The 16,946-nt window shown below is 58.8% G+C and overlaps 1 protein-coding gene across 5 annotated transcripts; it reads left to right on the top strand.

Moving 5' to 3' along the window:
• Nucleotides 1-3,610: 3,610 nt before the first annotated feature.
• On the top strand, nucleotides 3,611-14,402 carry LOC149851908 (DLA class II histocompatibility antigen, DR-1 beta chain-like). Of its 5 annotated transcripts, none has more exons than XM_090030240.1 (6): nucleotides 4,332-5,663; nucleotides 6,018-6,290; nucleotides 8,142-8,423; nucleotides 8,596-9,256; nucleotides 9,853-9,876; nucleotides 10,255-14,363. In XM_090030240.1, exons 1-4 carry the CDS (start codon nucleotides 5,405-5,407, stop codon nucleotides 8,769-8,771), a joined length of 990 nt encoding a protein of 329 aa, XP_089886366.1. In that variant the 5' UTR covers nucleotides 4,332-5,404; the 3' UTR covers nucleotides 8,772-9,256; nucleotides 9,853-9,876; nucleotides 10,255-14,363. The 5 variants fall into 5 exon arrangements, with proteins under 5 accessions (XP_089886363.1, XP_089886364.1, XP_089886365.1 ...); XM_090030241.1 differs by having other exon boundaries at nucleotides 4,351-5,663; nucleotides 8,596-8,706; nucleotides 10,255-14,342; XM_090030237.1 differs by having other exon boundaries at nucleotides 3,611-6,290; nucleotides 10,255-14,402.
• The last annotated feature ends 2,544 nt before the right edge of the window (nucleotides 14,403-16,946 follow it).

The following is a 16,946-nucleotide window of genomic DNA, read 5'->3' as shown; positions in this document are numbered from 1 at the left end:
ATGTCAACTATATTAACCAATGAAGACAAACAATCTAAAGTTCAGTTGTGGGTTGAAAGGGTGGGTGACTCAAGAGAAAAATAGAGCACATTGGGGCTTCCAGGTTTGTATCAATACAGGACAGAGCAGCAGAAAACAGGACGGTGCTCTATAAAAAAGGGCGAATGGCCACCCTACCACCACTGCTGGTGCCTCTCCAGGCTGAGGGCTGCTCCCCGATACGTGGCTTCGAGGCTCTGGGAGCTGCTCCCTGCCCCCCGCTGGGTTGGGGCCAGGGGCTCTCCAGGGTTGGTTCCCGGTCCATGCTCCCAGGAACCTGGGATGGGGGAAATAGGGGAGGAAATGGGGGACCAGGGCTCAGACTGGGGCAGGGACTTCCCAGTGGGTGCGGTGCCTGCTCTGGGTCTGCACCAATCACATGCCGCAGCGCTGCGTTGTCACCAGTTACCATGCAGACCTGCTGCCAGGAGACCCCAAGGCTGGGCTCTGTGTCCTTGCCCGGGTGCTGCCGGCACTGGGGGGAGACGCTCCTCTGCTGGGGGCACCAGTGTCCCTCCAGCTCCAAACACCCCAGAGGTGCTCCCTAGCCTCCACATTGTGATCAAGGGCGTCCCAAGAGAGGCTCTGCCTGGAGGGGGAGGTCCACCAGTGCTGGGTGCACAGGGACCCCCTTACCCTGCTCCTCCTCCAGACCTGAACCTGCCAACGCTGCCCCTCCCCATCACCCCGCAATAGCCCAGGGAAGCACCTCCCTTCTCAGCACCAAGTCACAAGAACATGTTCACTTACTTCCCTGTTCGGACGCACAAAACCCCAATGTCCCCCCAGGAGTGGAGATAGATTTCTTAGATTTCATAGACACCAGGGCTGGAAGGGACCTCGGGAGATCATCGAGTCCAGCCCCCTGCCCAAAGGTCAGGAAGTCAGCTGGGGTCAGGATCCCAGCAAGATGAGCATCCAATTTACTCTTGAAGGTGTTCAATGTAGGTGCTTGAACCACCTCCGCTGGCAGACTGTTCCAGACCTTGGGGGCTCGGACAGGAAAGAAATTCTTCCTTATGTCAGGCCTGAAACGGTCTTGCAGGAGTTTGTGACCGTTCGACCTCGTCATCCCTTGGGGCGCTCTGGTGAACAGACGTTCCCCCGGATCCTGGTGGTCACCCCTGATAAACTTATAGGTGGCCACCAGGTCACCCCTGCGCCTGCGCTTTTCCAGGCTAAAGAGTCCCATGGCTCTCAGCCTGTCATCGTAAGATCTGGTTTCCTGACCTCTGATCATGCGCGTGGCTCTCCTCTGCACTCTCTCCAGCTTCTCCACATCCTTTTTGAATTGTGGAGCCCAAAACTAGACACAGTACTCCAGCTGCGGCCTCACCAAGGCTGAGTACAAGGGGAGAATGACGTCCCGGGATTTGCTCGAGAAGCATCTATGGATGCACGCCAGCATTTTGGTCGCTTTACTAGCCGCAGCATCGCATTGCAGGCTCATGTTCATCTTGTGGTCAATGATGACCCCCAAGTCTCTTTCTTCTGTAGTGCTATCCACCATAGCACTGCCGAGCCTATAAGGGTGCTGCAGGTTTTTCCTCCCAAGGTGGAGAACCTTGCATTTTTCGGTGTTAAACACCATCAGGTTCTCGTCTGCCCATTTGCTGAGCTTGTCCAGGTCAGCCTGGATCACCCGCCTATCTTCTGGCATGGATGCTTTGCCCCAAAGTTTGGTGTCATCGGCGAACTTGGCCAGTCCACTCCTGACTCCAATGTCCACATCATTAAAGAAGATGTTGAACAGTATGGGTCCCAGGACAGAGCCTTGGGGGACCCCACTGGTCACAGGGCACCGTGATGAGTGACTGCCATCAATCACAACCCTCTGGGTCCGACCACGGAGCCAGTTTCCCAGCCAGCGGATCGTGGTGGAGCCAAGATCACAACTGGCCACTTTGGCCAAGAGGTGATCATGGGATACCAGATCAAAAGCTTTTTTGAAGTCAAGATATATGACATCAATCTCTTCTCCCTTGTCCAGGTGATAGGTCACCTGGTCATAGAAGGAAATGAGATTGGTCAAACAAGACCTACCCGCAACAAACCTGTGCTGGCTGTCCCTTAGGATGTTAGCCTGGGCCAGTCCATCAAGGATGGCCTCCTTCATAAACTTTTCTAAGATCTTCCCCAGGATACAAGTCAGGCTAATGGGCCTGTAGTTAGCCGGATCCACTCTCCTCCCTTTCTTGAAGATCGGCACCACATTGGCCTTCTTCCAGTCTTTGGGCGCTACACCAGAGCGCCAGGAGTTTTCAAAGACCCGTGCCAGGGGCTGGGCTATGACGCTTGCCAGCTCCTTGAGTACCCTGGGGTGCAGGTTGTCAGGGCCGGCTGACTTGAAGGCATCCAGCTTCTCAAGATGTTCCTTCACGAGGTCAGCATTTATGGAGGGTAGGGGATCCCCATCACCCGGATCTCCCTGTCCCATAGCAGGCATGGGCGTCCCATGGGACTGATGAAAGACTGACGCAATGTACCTATTTAATAGGTTGGCTTTTTCCTGGGTGTCAGTTGTCAGTTGCCCCATCTGGTTTAGCAGGGGTCCAACGTTGCCCTTGCTTTTCCTCCGGCTCCCCACATATCTGAAAAAGGACTTTTTGTTGTCCTTGATGCTTGAAGCTAGTTGGAGTTCAGTTGCAGCCTTGGCTTTCCTGGTTTGGTCCCTGCAGGACCGGACCAGCGCGGAGTAATCCTCCTTGAAGGTGAATCCCATGCTCCATCCTTTGTAGGCTTTCCTTTTTAGCCGCAGGAGGTCCACTAGGTCCCTGGAGAGCCAGGGGGGCTGCTGTGCCTTCTTGCTGCCTTTCCTCCGTGTTGGAATAGATTTAGCTTGTGCACTGAGGTTCGCTTCCTTGAGAAGCAACCACTCTTCTTGAACTCCCATCTCCCTGGGGTCATGGTCCCTGAGGGCCTGACTGACTAGCCTCTTGAGCTTGTCAAAGTCGGCTTTTCTGAAGTCAAGGACTTCTGTGTTGCTGACTGACTTGCCAGCTTTACGGCGGGTGGTGAAGGTGATCAGCTCGTGGTCGCTGTCACCCAGCTTCCCATCGATCACTAGGTCGCCGATTAGGTCGTCCCCCATAGCCAGTACCAAGTCGAGCAGCGCTTTGCCTCTCGTTGGCCCATAGACTTCTTGAGTCAGGTAGAGGTCATCCACGCACGAGAGAAAGCTTTGCGACCGCTCGGATTTTGCTGAGTGATCTTCCCACGAGATGTCCGGGTAATTGAAGTCACCCGTGACAACCAAGGTCCTGGAGCAAGCGGCCTCAGTCAGTTCCCGGGCGAACTCCTGGTCAAGCTCAGGACTTTGAGTGGGAGGTCTGTAGTAGACTCCCACCGTTGTGTCCCCTGTGCCGAATTCCCCACGAATTTTTACCCAGAGGTCTCTAGCTGTCCATGCCGGTCGCCAACATCAGCTTGCAGGGACATGTAGCTTTCCTTGACATAGAGAGCTACACCCCCTCCCCTTTTGTCAACACGATCCCTCCTGTACAGGGTATAGCCCTCTATACCCATGGTCCAGTCATGGGTGGAGTCCCACCAGGTCTCCATTATCCTAACGAAGTCATAATTCTTTGCACTGAGCAGGAGGACGAGCTCATCCTGCTTGTTGCCCAGGCTCCTGGCATTAGTGTACAGGCAGGCAAGTGTGCCCTTGGGGGCTCTTGCCTTGCCCACAGATTGTGCCAGGGCTGGGGCAGGGGTGGGCTCCCTTAAGTGCCTTGGTCCGCTGGCTTTGCAAAGGTCGCTCTGCAGGCCAGCAGTGGCAGTAGGCCCCCCATCCCCCAGCGGGCTTAGTTTAAAGCCCGGTGGAGCAGGTCAGCCAGCCTGGCTGAGAAGAGCCTCCTTCCCAGGGGAGAGAGGTGGAGCCCATCTCTTCCCAGCAGCTCGCTGCCTCTCTCGCCAAAGAGTGGGCTGTGGTTGTGGAAGCCAAAGCCTGCGGGTGCACAGGATGCCATGGTGACTTCCAGGGGGAATATCCCCAGCTGAGCCCCTCTGGGGTGGCTGAGTCCTGGACAGGGACTGGAAAATCCTGGAGCCGGGTCACGCCAGGTTCTGCTCAGCTGGAGGTGGCCCTGGGATGTCCCTGCAGATGCCCTTGCTCCTCCTGTCTCCTGCAAGTGAGTCCCGCTGGGGGAGCGGGGTGTCTGCCTCCACTCTATGGAGGTTGGGAAGTACAAAAAACATGTCTCCTTCCCCAACCACTGGGCTGTCGGGGCCCCGGCCTCCCCCCGCAGTGCCATGCTCCCCAAGAGGCCCCTCGCCAGCCCCCTCACCAGCTGCTGGCAGCAGCACAGGCTCAGCATGTGGAGTGAGGGGCTCCACTTCCCCTCTCCCACTCCTGCTCCGACCATTGGTCCAGGTGTCCAAGACCCTGTACTGCAGGTGGCTTTGACCCCCCTGGTGCTCTGCATGGCCGGCTGGGTGCACAGGGCCAGCCAGGCCCAGAGGAAGCCCCATTCTCTGGCCAGGTCCTCTCTTGGGGGCACTTGCCCTGGACACAAGCTCAGGCAGCTACAGCGAGAGCAGGGCGGTGGGCACACATGCAACGCTGCCCTGGGCAGAGAGGAGGGGGCTGGGGGGGATCTGCTCATGGGAGAAATTGCTTGTGCTGACGAAGCGATGGCAGGGGAAGCAGCAGCCCAGAGGAGATGGACAAACTCCCCCAGACAGCAGGTGCCATGCATGGGGCTCGGGGGAGATGGGACACGGGGCCCTGCCTTTCACCAGTTTGAATCGGGTCCCAGGGACCAAAGCCCTGCAGCCCTGCACCCCTCTCTAGTCCCTTTGCTCACGGGGGGGGGTTGGGATCCCTCAGTGTGCACCCGTCCTGCCCGCCCTCAGCACCCAGGTGCACCTCTGTCTGCGGGGCTGGGTGGTCACAGCAGGCTGGGCAGAGGGGCAGGGGGAGCAGAGGGGTGCACAGTCCTGAAGGTTGCCTGGACTCGGGCGTGCAGGTCCTGACCTTGCCCCAGGAGCCCCGTGTACCGCACTGCGCAGCACTGCCCGGCTCTGGGGCTCAGCTCCCCCCTGTGCCGTGGGGGGAAGGGCCCTGCCCAGGGGCACAGGGTGTGGGGGGAAATGCAGAGGGGAGGGAGAAGTCAGGGTTTGGGAACCGTCTGGGAGATGAGTTGAGGGAGCCCAGGGGTGGCTGAGCCCTGGAGACGGGGCTTTCCCCTGGGCTGGGTCCCTGGGAGCAAAACGTGCCCCTCTGTGGACGTGGCCCTGGGCTCCCCTCCCTCCAGCACCATCCAGCTGCCCCGGGGCAGGGCGGTGCGGGGGCAGGCACCCACTCTGCTGCAGCAGGGACAAGTGTGGCGCGGGGCCCCCTGAGCCCGGCTGCACCCGGCGACAGATGACGCCGCTCCGCCCCGATGCTGACTGGTCCCCGGGGTGGCGAGGGGCTGTCCCCGGGCTGGGGCAGCGTCGCGGGGCTGCTGCTCGGAGCGGGGCAGAGCACGTCTCACTGTCGGGACATCGAGGGGTGGCAGCTCTGTCCTGCGCCGCGATGGGGACCGCTGGGACGCCGGGGGCCGGGGGCCGCTGGGCGGGGGCTGTGCTGGCGACACTGGCGGTGCTGGGGACCCGCGTGGCCCATTGCACGGAGCCCCCCGGTGAGCAGGGCGCGGGGGGGCCGGCAGGGCCCGGAGCCGCGCAGCTCGGGGCTTTTCTGTGCGGGGAAATGATCCCCGGGGCTAGGGGCAGGGGTGTCGGGGGGGTGCGGGGGGACCCACAGTGCACGCCCGGGGCAGTGACACCCCCGATGGACACCGGGGGCTGCACGGGCAGTGGTCTGAGGTGGGGGTACTGGGGGGGGGCAGCCGGGCAGCCCGGGGGGGCGGGAGGGCTGCAGATGGCGGGGGGCGGGGGCCCCGTGCGGTCCCAGAGCAGTGACTGCCCGGGCACTCTGCCCCCGGGGGTCTGCGGTGGGGGCCCTGACCCGCCTCGCGCTGTCCCCCCCGCCCCAGAGCACTTCCTCTACCAGGGCAAGTGTGACTGTCTCTTCACCAACGGCTCCCGGCGCGTGAGGTTTCCGGACAGGTACACCTGGGACCGGCAGGACTACGTTCACTTCGACAGCGACGTGGGCGTGTTCGTGGCGGACACGGAGCTGGGGGAGGCGTGGGCCAAGTCCTGGAACAGCCGGCAGGCGGTGCTGGAGGACGCGCGGGCCGCGGCGGACAGGTTCTGCCGACGCAACTACGGGGTGGCTGAGCAGGGCCACGTCATCGGCCGCAGCGGTGAGGCCCGGGGCTGGGGTGGTCGCTGGGGGCGGGGGCGGGGCCAGGCCCGGGGTGCTCGCGCACAGCCCCTCGCCCCGCGGGCGCCGGGGACGTCATCACCGCGCGCTCCGTCCACTCCATGCATTGACCTGGTATTGCTGCTTCCAGGACCGGTGCAAAAAAACAGAAAAAAAACAAAAAAAAAAAAAAGCGGTGCCCACGGGGGTCGGGCGCCTTCCCCGGGTGCAGGGAGGCGGCGGGGAGGGGCAGGAGCTGCAGCTGCCCCCACAGCCCCCCCACGCCGACAGGGCAGGGGCAGCGCTGCGCCGGGGCGCGGGCAGAGGAAGGGGCAGGTGTGACTGGGAGGGGAAAGAAATCACATGGGGGGGCACACGAGGAGGTGGGAGTGCAGATCCCGGGGGGCAGGTGGTGGGTGCAGAGGGGTCACACTATCACCCTGCGGGGGCACGACCATGGGGCAGCTGCAGGGACACCCCTGGGGCAGGGGGCAGTCGGGTCTCACCGGGGTTGCAGAAGTGCCCCAGGAGCATCAGCCCCCCCAGGGGAGGGGAGGGGCGCAGGGGTCGCCCATGGTCAGGACGGACAGGAGCCCAGGCACTGCCTGCGGTGCAGCAATGGGAGCTGTGGGCTCGGGGGCTCGGCCCTTCTCCACCCCTAGCACTGCTGTGGCTGGTGAGGGGCGGTGGGCCGGGGCCTGGGGGCAGGCTGCGCGGCACCCACCAGGGACTGAGATCCGCGCTCCCTGCCCCAGACACCAGTCACTGCAAGGAGCTTTGCCCAAGGCCCTTCGGGGGCTCCAGGCAGGGGCACTTGCGCCACAGGCAGGACCCAGGGAGCTCAGCCCTGTGGAGCCTTTCCCCAGGGTGGGGGCAGGTCCCTGCTGTCTGGGAGGGGGCACCACAGCTGGGGGTTTCCTGGGGCCCCCAGACAGCTTTGCCTGCGCAGACCCTGGGGAATGTCCCATTTCCAGCAGGGCAGAAAACCAGAAGGGTCTCGCTCCTCTCCTAGAAGACGAGCTTGTTGCTCTGGGTGTGGGACAAGTGGCTGTGTTCAGGGGGTAACAGGAGTCTCATCCTGATGAGCAGGGGTCCGGGTGTCCTGTGTTTAAAAGTCTCAAATTCTGTGATGAAAAAGCCCCAAATCCACATTTTTCCATGACTAAAATGAAACTCCCCTGTATATAGAGGTGTCAGCTGCACACAAGGTTTATTGAGATATTTACAGTTTTCAACGAATTTGGAAACCAGCCAGTGCCTCAGTCATTACAATAAAATACAATCTAAATACGTCTATATTTTGGTATTTGATTTTGGTTACTGATCATGGAAAATGAGAGCTTCCCCTGCCTCCTTCACTCACCAGGATGTGGGGCCAGGTGCAGCTGCCCCCTCCCCACCTACCCCTGCTGCTTTGTGGTACTGAGCAGCCCTGACATGGCGGTACCCTCACTACCAAGCCACAGCCCCCCCCCCCAGCCAAGCTGGTACCCCTCACTCCTGACCTGCACCCCCCCCATCCTCACCAATGCCCCTCACTCCTGACCTGCACCTCCCTATCTCCACCAGTGCCCCTCAGTCTCGAGCCACAGTCCCTCATCCCCACTGGTGCCCCACACTCCTGACCCACAGCCCCCACATCCCTGCCAGTTCCCCTCACTCCAGGCAACCCCCCACGCACACCAGTCCTCAGGCGAGGGCCTGTCCCCGGGGCTGGGGCAGCGTCGCGGGGAGCTGCTCGGAGCGGGGCAGAGCACGTCTCACTGTCGGGACATCGGACCACCACCAGGCAAGATTTGCCTTTGTATCGTTCTTTCTCCCAGCTCATTCTCTCCATCTCTTTCCCACTCAGGAAAGCCCAAGGTGAAAGTCTCCCCAACAAAATCAGGGGTGCAGGCCCACCCGGACACACTGATTTGCTCCGTGACGGGGTTTTACCCCGGCGGGATCGAGGTGAAATGGTTGAGGAACGGGCAGGAGCAGACGGCCGGAGTGGTGTCCACGGAGCTGATGCAGAACGGAGACTGGACCTTCCAGATCCTGGTGATGCTGGAAATGACCCCCCGGAGCGGGGACGTCTACACCTGCCAGGTGGAGCACAGCAGCCTGCCGGGCCCCGTCACCGTGCTCTGGAGTAAGGAACGGGGAGCCCGGGGCAGCCCCTGGGGTCTTGGAGGGGAGGGGTCTCCCTTGGTGCAGCCCCACACGGGCTGTCCAGGGTCAGGCCCCTTTGCCACAGGGGCAGGGGTGTGAGCAGGGGGTGGGAGCCGGACTGAGCCCTTCACCTCCGGCCCCTGTCTCCACAGAGGCGCAGTCAGACTCGGCCAGGAGCAAGATGCTGACGGGGGTCGGGGGCTTTGTGCTGGGGCTGATCTTCCTGGCGCTGGGACTCCTCGTCTACCTGAGGAACAAGAAAGGTGAGTGGGGCCCGGCTGGGATGCTGGAGCCGAGGCATCGGTGGGGCAAAATGCTCGGCCTGTAGGTCTGTCTGCTGGCTCCGCTCCCTGTCAGACCCCAGCACGAACTGCCCTGGACTTCGTTAGGGGCCTGCCAGTGTCTCCCCTCCTGGGGCTGGGGCTGGATCCCACTGTCCCTCCCTCCTCTGAGGGGCAGGGCCGAGCAGGGGCCATGGGTGGGCAGAGCTGCCCCTGCCTTGACTCTGGGCATTTCCTCTGCTCTGCTTCAAGGCAGTGACCCTGGGCTCGGAGGTGCCAGTCCCAAGGGGGTGGGGGCCCTGGGTGTACCCCCCCGTGGGACTTCATGGGCCTGAGGTATCAGCGGGGTTTTCTGCCCCAAGCCTCTCCTTTCCTGGAGGCAGGAGACGAGGAGCAGCAGCAGAAAGGAGAAAGCGCTGCCCCCGGCTCTGCTCCCTGCGAGGCCCAGGCAGCTTTCACACCTACCTGGGAACTAGCGGGTGGTGCTACTGCCGTATTTCTCACATATAATGCTCGCTGCGATATCCAGCAGGTGGGGTTTTTTCTTTTTGGAGGAAAAGTGTCTGTGGTATGAAAGGATAGTATATCTTCTCTTGCACCCGTGCTTATCAGAACCCGTTTCCTTATTGCTGACACCCCTCGCCACCTCCTTCTTCCCTACATTTGCAATTGCTGCTTTTGGCATAAAAGAAAATACAGCGCGGGCGCCTCCAAAATGTGCACAGCCATGGTCTGGTCTAGGGCTGTTCCTGGCACTTGTTTCTGCCCGTGTCTCCCTGCCGGTCCTCGGTCAGGATGAAAATACAAACACAGCTTCCCAGCTGAGACTGTGGCTCACACAAGCGTGACCCTGGTTGAATTCATCCTCGCCGAATGCTCTCTGGAAATAGAGACCGAAGCACAGAGTAGTGAATCCAGATCAGGGAAATACCTACACGTGCACACAGGGAACCCCTCTATCCAGCCCTGTTTGGGTGAGACCGTGATTTGGGTTTTTAATGGGGGATGAGGGATCCCTACTGGGGTCTACCCTGCACATCTCTGGGCTCAGGGTGAGGGCAGGATCTCTGATCTCTGAGAGGGGCTGCCTCTGGTGAGACCCTCACCATGTTTCTCCTTGTTTTCCAGGCCGCCCCGTTCCCCAGCCAACAGGTAATTTCCATCTCAGTCCACCCCTAAGAAGCCCCCCGCCCCCTCAGGGACCACAGGCTGCACAGGGGGCCCACGAAGCGGGTGCCCCTGCCCTTTCACCCCAACTCTTGCCCAGCCCAGCATGGGTGGGAGCTGGAGCATGGAGCATTTAGAGTGAGGAAGAGGAGGAGTCTGCATCACCCTCATTACTGCCAATCAGGCCACACCTAGAGCTACTCCCTGGGTCAGAGCATCCCGGGCCCTACAAGAGCATCCCCCCACCCGGAGGCTGCAGACAATCCCCTAGAGAGGCCCTGGCCCCTGTCAGACCCCCCCGTGGCCCTTCCCCAGTGCCGCTAGTCCCTGCCCCGTGCTGACGTCTCCCCTCTCTCCCCGCAGGACTCCTCAGTTAGATCCTGCAGCGTCGGGGCCGGCGTTGCCCAGCGTGATTCTCCAGCCCCGCTCTCCTGGCGCCCGTCCCTGTATCTGGAGCTCTTCTCCCTTCCCTCCAGCCTCACCTGGACCCTGGGGCTGACTCCACAGAATTAACCCTTTCTCTGCCGAAGCCTGCACCACATCTGCACTCAGGAATGCTACTGCTTTTGGGGGCACCTTCAGGGGACTCTGATCTGAGACACGGGGAGCTGTAACAAGGCCATTTCCAGCAGTTGTCACAACTCTTTGGAATGACACTCCTGTGGGGCCCCAATTTAAACTAATATGTCCTAGAAAGGACCAGTATCACCCTCAGCCTGGATGGTGAATCCCAGCAGGCGATGGTCGCTGTCACCCAGGTGGTCGAGCACCCACAGACCCCCTCACCAGGTCGTCGCCTGTGGCCAGGACCAGGACCAACAAGGCGTCTCCCCTGGTGGGGTGTGCACCTCCTGGGTTAGATGGAGGTCCTGTATCTCAACTAGGAACCTACGTGAGCGGTCAGACCTGGCTGACTGCTCTTCCCAGGAAATGTCCGGATAGTTTAGGTCACCCGTGATGACCACATCCTTTGACCTGATTACCTCCGCGAGCTGACCTGACAATTCCCAGTCTAGCTCATCTCCCTGGTTGGGTGGTCTGTAGTAGACCCCCACCGTCAAGTCCCTTTCCCCCCGATCCCCTTGTGTTCTGCCCCAGCGTGCTCCAGTCTGCCCCTCCTCTGACCCAACGCTGCTTGTTGAGGACGTGAATTGCTCTTTGACGTAGGGCACCACACCCCCGCCTTTCCTCCCTGTCCTGTCTCTCCTGTACAGCCTATAGCCCTTGATGTGCGTGTCCCACCACGTTTCAGTGAGCCCCACTATGTCTGGGTTGGTGTTAGCTAGCAGGACGGCAAATTCCTCCAGCCTGTTCCCCATACTACGAGCGTTACTGTATAGGCATTTAAGGCCTTCTGAAGGTGTATGCACCGCCCTCCTAATCCATGGACTATCTGGGTCTCTTACCTGGGTATTTCTTCTGTTCATTGTCAGTCTTGGCTGGGCTGCTTGTGGGCGACACTTGGTTTGGTGGTCCGAGGCTCCCTCCGACCTCATGCTCCTGTTCCCCCAACGAGCCTGGTTTAAAGCCCACCGGAGGAGATCAGCCAGCCTGAAAGAGAACGCACGCTTACCTTTGGGAGAGAGGTGAAGCCCATCGCAGCCGAGCGTGTCTCTCATCTTGAAGTCCAAGAAGCTGAAGCTCATCTTGAGACACCATTCCCAAAGGTGCAAGTTGACCTCTCTGACACAGGCCTCATGCCATCCTCCATGTCTGCTCAATGGAAGGACAGATGAGAAGACCACCTGTGCCCCTGTCCCCTTCAGCTTGCCCCCCAGAGCATGGTAGTCCATCAGATGATCTGGGCTTCTCCTGGCTGCATCATTAGTGCCTACATGAATTAGTACCATGGGGTAGTAAATCAGTGGGCTCGATAATGGCTGGGATCATCCACCACATCCTGAATCCTCGCTCCGGGCAGACAGGAGACCTCGCGTGTCAAGGGATCCTGGTGACAGGTGGGACCCTCTGTACCTCTCAGGATGGAGTCGCCTATGACGAGCACTCGGCGTCTCTTCTTCTGGGTCAACTTGCTTCCTTCAGTCTGCTCAGTCCGTGGAGTGGCCTCCTCTCCAGAGGTTTCCTCCTCTCCTTCCTCCTCCTCTCCAGTGTCACCAGGGCCTCATCCCTGTTCTCCAGCTGGACTCGGGGAGCTGGTCGTGCACCGTTGCGAGGAGCCCTGGCTCCGGAGGGAACCTTCTGCCATTCTGCTGTGGAGGGCATCTCCTGGGGTGCTTCTCCCTTTGGTGCTTGGCCCTGCAGGGAAAGGAAATACCCACCGATTTTGTCCTCCACTTCTCTGATGCCCCTCAGCCTGCTAACCTCCTCCTGGAGCTCCCTCACCTGCACCTCTAGGGCCCTAAGGCGAGTGCCTGCAGGACAGGTGTGGGGGCCTCCGTTCCCTGCCCTGCCCCGGCCCCGCTGGGAACCATATCCCTTTTGTCAGTGCTAGGTGGTGGAGCAGGGAAACGCTGGCAATCACAAATCCACTGTGATTAAAATGCTGACGGGCTGACCTGGGAGTTGAGGGCCACAAATTTCTGCCATGATGCACACAAGGGGATGCATAGGGGATGCATGTGAGTGCACATGCACCCCTGAACGTGGCAGTGCATCCCCCGTGGTGTCTGCAGGAGCTCCCAGCTTACCGCCACCAGGCTCCCACTGCCGCCACCACAGCTGTACCCCCCAGCCGCGGGGGGAACACACCATTCATGCAAGCAACTTCTGAGTCTTCCCCATGAGGCTCAGCCCACAGGTCAGGAGGGGCCGTCTGGACCTGCTGATCAGGGACCCGAGCAGAGGCAGCTCCCGGTGCCCTGTTCAGAGGGCTCGTAGCTGGCTTTTGAGCACATCACCCCCTTGATGCAGGTGGGGTGCGTGTGTGTATCGTGCAGGTGAAAATCTGAAGTTAGGTTTTGTTGAGTCTACTGATGGCAAACCAGGCCCCGAGATGTTCACAACATAGCCTGTGCTGTCCAGCCCGGCAGCTGTTTCCCACGCTTGTGGCTGGAGTCCTTTATTTCTGCCTGGCCCTGGACAGCCTTACAGAGCTTGTGCCTCACTGACCATGTGCATGAACTGTGAGATCAAAGCACTGGGGAAATCCCGGCTGCCTCTTCTGCGGAGGAAGGGAGCTATAGCATGAATGTAATGAAAGGAGTGACTCCCAGACCTGGCAATGTTTCCTCTGCTACAAGCTGGCAAGGCCTGACTGAGTCCAGGGGAACTGAGGCATGTGGCACCTGTGACGTAGCCCAGCTTGCTCTCAGTGCTCAGACAGGAGACAGCGGAGAGGGGCTTGGGGCTGAAGGACTCCTCTGAAGGGGTGCGGGCTCCCCTGAGAGTGTCACAAAGGATGGCAATATGGGAGCGTGGGCATCTCCGAGCATAAGGAGACAACGGGTAGTGCTGGAGCTGCTATGATGCGGGGGAGACATTCACATAAGATACCAACTAGAGCCCAAGGGCTGGACTGGGAGTCGTGACCCAGGGCAGCACCTCCCTGTGGGCCAGGCAATGAGCCCCCAAGCTGAGGATAGCCCCTCCCTCACTGCCCCTCATGTCACTGGACCATGTGCCACATCCTGTCTTGCAGCTGCAAGGTGCTGGCATCACTCCACCACACGCTGCTGGAGCTAGTGGGTCTCCCATGCCCGTGGTGGGGACCCCAGGACACAGAGAGTTGCAGGAATGTCCCATGTGGAGGGGTCCCCCTCCAGCCCTTCACCAATCATGGGGCCTGGGGCACCTGTGTCACTGGTTACAGGGTGATGGTGCTAAGGACTTACACTGTGCACTCTCCTCCTGCCTTCCCAGGCGAGAGCAAGGCAGAAGCTTGAGTTGGGAAAGACCCGCGTCCAGCTGCCAGAGAGGAGACGATCAGCTCCCTGCTTCAATGCATCTCTGACCCTGTACACTGGCACCCACCCCAGCTGCCCTGGCCCTGGCACCCCCTGAGACTGCATGCTAGTGCCCTCCCCGTGTGCACATGCAGGGTGGGGAATGGGCACACTCGTTCCTTCCTTTCTTTTAAGAGCCAGTTCCAGTCTGGCCCCAGTGATGGACAACTGTGAAACTCAAGCTAAGCTGGGCCTACTCACAAAGTTAAAATACAAAATACTGATGGCAATTGCACAGTGCAAGAAGATGTGAGTTTGTGGCTAGGCCATCTGTCAACAAATAATGAGGTATCCCTTCCACTTACCGTACTGAATTCATGATGAGTTTAAGCAGGCTCCTGTTGTCTGGTATGTAGCTGTATAAAATGTCTGTCCTTGATTAATTAGTATGGTAAATATTTCTTTCCCAAAGAATTAAGGTTTATGTGCAGGAGGAGTCAGTCTCCATATGTGATAGATGTTTCCTCCTGATTTCCTCTTGTTTTACCTTAGTGGTTCCCTTAATCTTTGGGGGACGATTACTCAAAAACCATGTGCTTTCCCTGGTTGTTAATCCATTTCTTGATATGTCTCCAACTTAGTAGAAATGGATAACCTCTTGTCACTGAGGTGCCTCCTGGCTCTGGGGGGCACCCAGTGTGTGGGGCGCAGCCCAGCGCACTCCCCAGCGGACCCGGGAATGGACCAGCAGCGCGTCTGGGCGACTTCTGGGTCTGCTGCTGAGCTCACTGGGGGCTCCCCACCTTCTCATAGCATGCTCCCTCCACCCCGGCATCTCAGCATTCACGAGCCATGCCCGGTACCTTGAGGTACATAGAAAAAACATTTCAAGCTGTGTCTATGGCTGAATCGCTGATTCTCTGAACCAGCATCAAATCTTCAGATTTGGAGTTGACCGAATTGAATCGCGACAGCGATCCAAATCAATGAATCAAATCACTGTCCCCAATTTGAGCCCAATCCAAATCTGAAATGAATACAGCTTGTTTTGTACACCACTGATGCCCATCCCTCGCAGCCATTACCACTCAATATACTCTGCTGCAAGCCTGAGCCTTCTCTGGCTCCTGTCTCTGCCCTTCGTCTGGCCATGACACTTCTCTGGCTACATCCCTGCCCTGCTCCTGGGCCTGCTGAGACCACCACCACGCACTTCTCTCTCCCTAAACCACCAGCCCCTGATGCATTTGTAAGGCTGCCTTGTCTTAACCCCTGCAAGTGCAGAGTCTCCCTTGGTCTGTTTGCTCTCCCTAACCTCTTCTTTCACCACCAACGGCTGCTGACCTCCACTCCTAACTGTGCCGTCCAACGCAGTAGTCCGGGAGCTGACCTTGCCTGTGAAGACTAAGGCAAAAATGGCATTGAGCACTTCAACCTTTTCTGCATCTTCTGCTGAAAGTTTCCTGTAATAGGGAGGTCCCTTTGTATACTTTCCTTCTGGGCACTGATATAACAGAAGCCCCTTCTTGCCTTCCAGACCCAGACCCAAAGTGGTGGGGAGGTGGGGAGAGTGGGGACAGGGGAGGAGGCTGGACACGACCCGAAGCACCCGGGGGGAATCAGGCCCGGACACAAGCCAGAGACAGGGAGGGAGGAATCCTGACCAGGACCCAAAGCAGTGGGTGGGGGTGTGGAGCCTGACCCAGACTGAAGTCATGGAGGGTGGGGAGGTCGACCCGGACCTGAAGTGGCGGGGTGGGGGTGTGGACACGGGCCTCTGTCCCTTCCCCCAACCCCCATCGTTCTTGACAGGCAATTTGCTCATCACATCCTAGTGCCATGACTGTGGAAGGACTTCCAGCTCTTCTCCTTGTGCATTCCTTGAGGATCTGATCTGTGGTTTTTCCAGGGGCTGAGGTGAGGCTGACCGGTCTGTATTTCTCTGGATCCTCCTTTTTTCTTTTTCTTAAATATGGGCACTATCTTTGCCCTTTTCTAATTATCTGGAATTTCTTCCAATCACCATGAATTTGCAGAGATGAAGGCCAACAGCGCTGTAATTATATATTCATAGGCTGTAAGGAAGAGAGGTTATAAATATGTATCCACTAAGATGTAGGGTCTTTCCACTGAGATGTAGTCTGTCCAGTTGCTGCTTCATCCCCCACAATAGACCGCTCTCTCTGGGTTGGTAATGTATTGGATTTAAGCTTGGGTGACTGGCATTGGTCTCTCAAGTCCTAATCGGTATGTTTAACTAAGCCAGGTTCTTGAGTCCTCATAAAAACTCCCTCGTCATGGACTCAGAGAGAAGGCAGGCTGGAAGGGACCTGCAGAGGCCATCTAGTCCAGCCCCCTGCCTGAGACAGGATCACCCCTATCCAAACCATCTCAGGCAAATCCATCGTCCAAGCTTTTGGCAAAACGACAGTCAGCCTTGACACAGCACAAGATGTCAGACCTGCCCCTGCCCTCCTCCTGCCCCATGGAAAGCAGGGGAACCACAGTGCCCAGCACCCTTGTGCTGCAAATATTGTTAGAAATCTGCTCAAGAGATCCCAGGAAAACATCTGGTCATCACTTCCCAGCAGATGTAGCTCCTGCTTCCCTGCTCCTGACACTTCCCAGCTGGTATCTAAGTCCCTTCACTGCGTAGAAGACTGATGTGGTTCTGGATCTGACCCCTAGCTTAGAGGATGGGGGAGAGGGATATCTAGAAAGGGAACAGGAGTGACTGCTCTGGAGTGTGCATTGGCTGTGATGAGGTAACACACAATCCTGGGCTAATGCAGTGTAGCCAAAGTGGAGAACTTGAACCTTGCATGAAATGGGGGTTAACCCTGCCACTGCTTCACTACACTCTTACTTCCTTGGGATCATGCCCAGGTTACAACAGTTACATCACAACCACTTGTTTCCCTAATATTTGAGACTGATACAGTTGTTGCATCTGCTGATGCCCCTAGGACACAGAGACAGCTTCCCTGTGGGTACGTCAACATGTGCAATTCATGTGCTTGAATTTTCTGGACAGGAAATTCAGGTGTGTTTAAATTGCACCCAGGCACACGTCCCAATGTGCATCTACAGCTGCTCAGTTCAGCGCTGCTCCCGCCTGGCCTCCCCCCCTTCCCTCCCCAGAAGCAGCTGGGGGAGCTCCAGGCTCCCCTGGGTGCCAGACCCAGGCTGGCAGGGGACACTTGGAGCAGCCCC

The sequence above is a fragment of the Crocodylus siamensis genome, unplaced genomic scaffold (genome assembly GCF_052110815.1).
Source record: "Crocodylus siamensis isolate JL-2025a unplaced genomic scaffold, ASM5211081v1 HiC_scaffold_43, whole genome shotgun sequence".
NCBI lineage: Eukaryota > Metazoa > Chordata > Crocodylia > Crocodylidae > Crocodylus > Crocodylus siamensis.
This window is presented reverse-complemented; position numbering and strand designations above follow the sequence as displayed.